Source organism: Passer montanus, unplaced genomic scaffold, assembly GCF_014805655.1.
Source record: "Passer montanus isolate IOZ18808 unplaced genomic scaffold, ASM1480565v1 scaffold902, whole genome shotgun sequence".
NCBI lineage: Eukaryota > Metazoa > Chordata > Aves > Passeriformes > Passeridae > Passer > Passer montanus.
Window position 1 is genome coordinate 2137 of NW_024374391.1, and position 1184 is coordinate 3320.

Below are 1184 nucleotides of genomic sequence, written 5' to 3' on the forward strand. Positions count from 1 at the left end.
CCTTTATCCCCTATGAGACCCCTCCCCAAACCCATTATCCCCTATAGGACCTCATCCCAAACCCTTTATCCCCTATAGGACCCCTCCCCAATGGATTTAACCCCCTCTAAGACCCCTCCCCAATTGATTTATCCCCTCTCCAAACCCTTTATCCCCTATGAGACCCCTCCCCAAACCCATTATCCCCTATAGGACCTCATCCCAAACCCTTTATCCCCTATAGGACCCCTCCCCAGTGGATTTAACCCCTCTAAGACCCCTCCCCAAACCCTTTACCCCCTATAGGACCCCTCCCCAAATGCCCCACGCCCCCAGACGCGCCGGGGACCCCCCCTCACCCCGAAGTAGTTGCGGGGCACGTATCCCTCGTGGCCGTAGAGGGACCCCCACCACCAGTCGAGCTCCTCGGGGGGCTCGCGGCGCAGCACGGTCACGGGCTCGCCCTCGCGGAACGAGAGCTCGTCCCCGAACTCGGCGCTGTAATCCCAGAGCGCGTACACCACGCCGCTGTTCAGCACGCCCATGCCCTGCTCCACCTCTGCGGGGACACCCCGAAACCCAAAATGTCACCCCAAAACTGCCCCAGTACCACCGTATTGACAGAAACCCCAAAATATCCTCAATATCCCCAAATATCTTCAATATTCCCAAATATCTTCAATATCCCCAAATATCCCCACAGCACGCCGCTGTTCAGCACGCCCATGCCCTGCTCCACCTCTGCGGGGACACGAGAGACACCCCGAAATTCAGATTGTCACCCCAAAACTGCCCCGAAAGCTATAAACCATCCCTGTACCCAAAACATCCATAGAAACCCCAAATATCCCCAAAATATCCCCAAATATCCCCACAGCACCCCGCTGTGCAGCACGCCCATGCCCTGCTCCACCTCTGCGGGGACACCCCGAATTCAGATTGTCACCCCAAAACCCAAAATGTCACCCCAAAACCGCTCCGAGACCCCCAGACTGCCCCGGTACCACTGCACTGTCAGAAACCCCAAATATCCCCATAGCCCCCGGTGCTCCCAGTGCTCCCAGTTCAGACCAGTGAGGCAGCTGGAGCACTCAGGTCACACCATGAACCCCATAAACCCCCAGTTCCCAATCCCAGTGCCCCCATAACCCCACATCCTCCATGTCCCCCGTGTCCCCATCCCCTGCCCCCGGCCTCCCAGGGCC

General features: G+C 58.4%; 1 protein-coding gene across 1 annotated transcript in view; it reads right to left on the reverse strand.

Moving 5' to 3' along the window:
- Positions 1–307: 307 nt before the first annotated feature.
- LOC120495789 (relA-associated inhibitor-like) overlaps positions 308–1184 on the reverse strand; it is a gene marked incomplete at its 3' end in the record, with an annotated part of 6248 nt that continues 5371 nt past the window's right edge. The window contains exon 6 of the mRNA XM_039695652.1: positions 308–538. Within this exon, the coding sequence (XP_039551586.1) occupies positions 308–538 (231 nt within the window). The remainder of the gene's footprint in view (positions 539–1184) is intronic.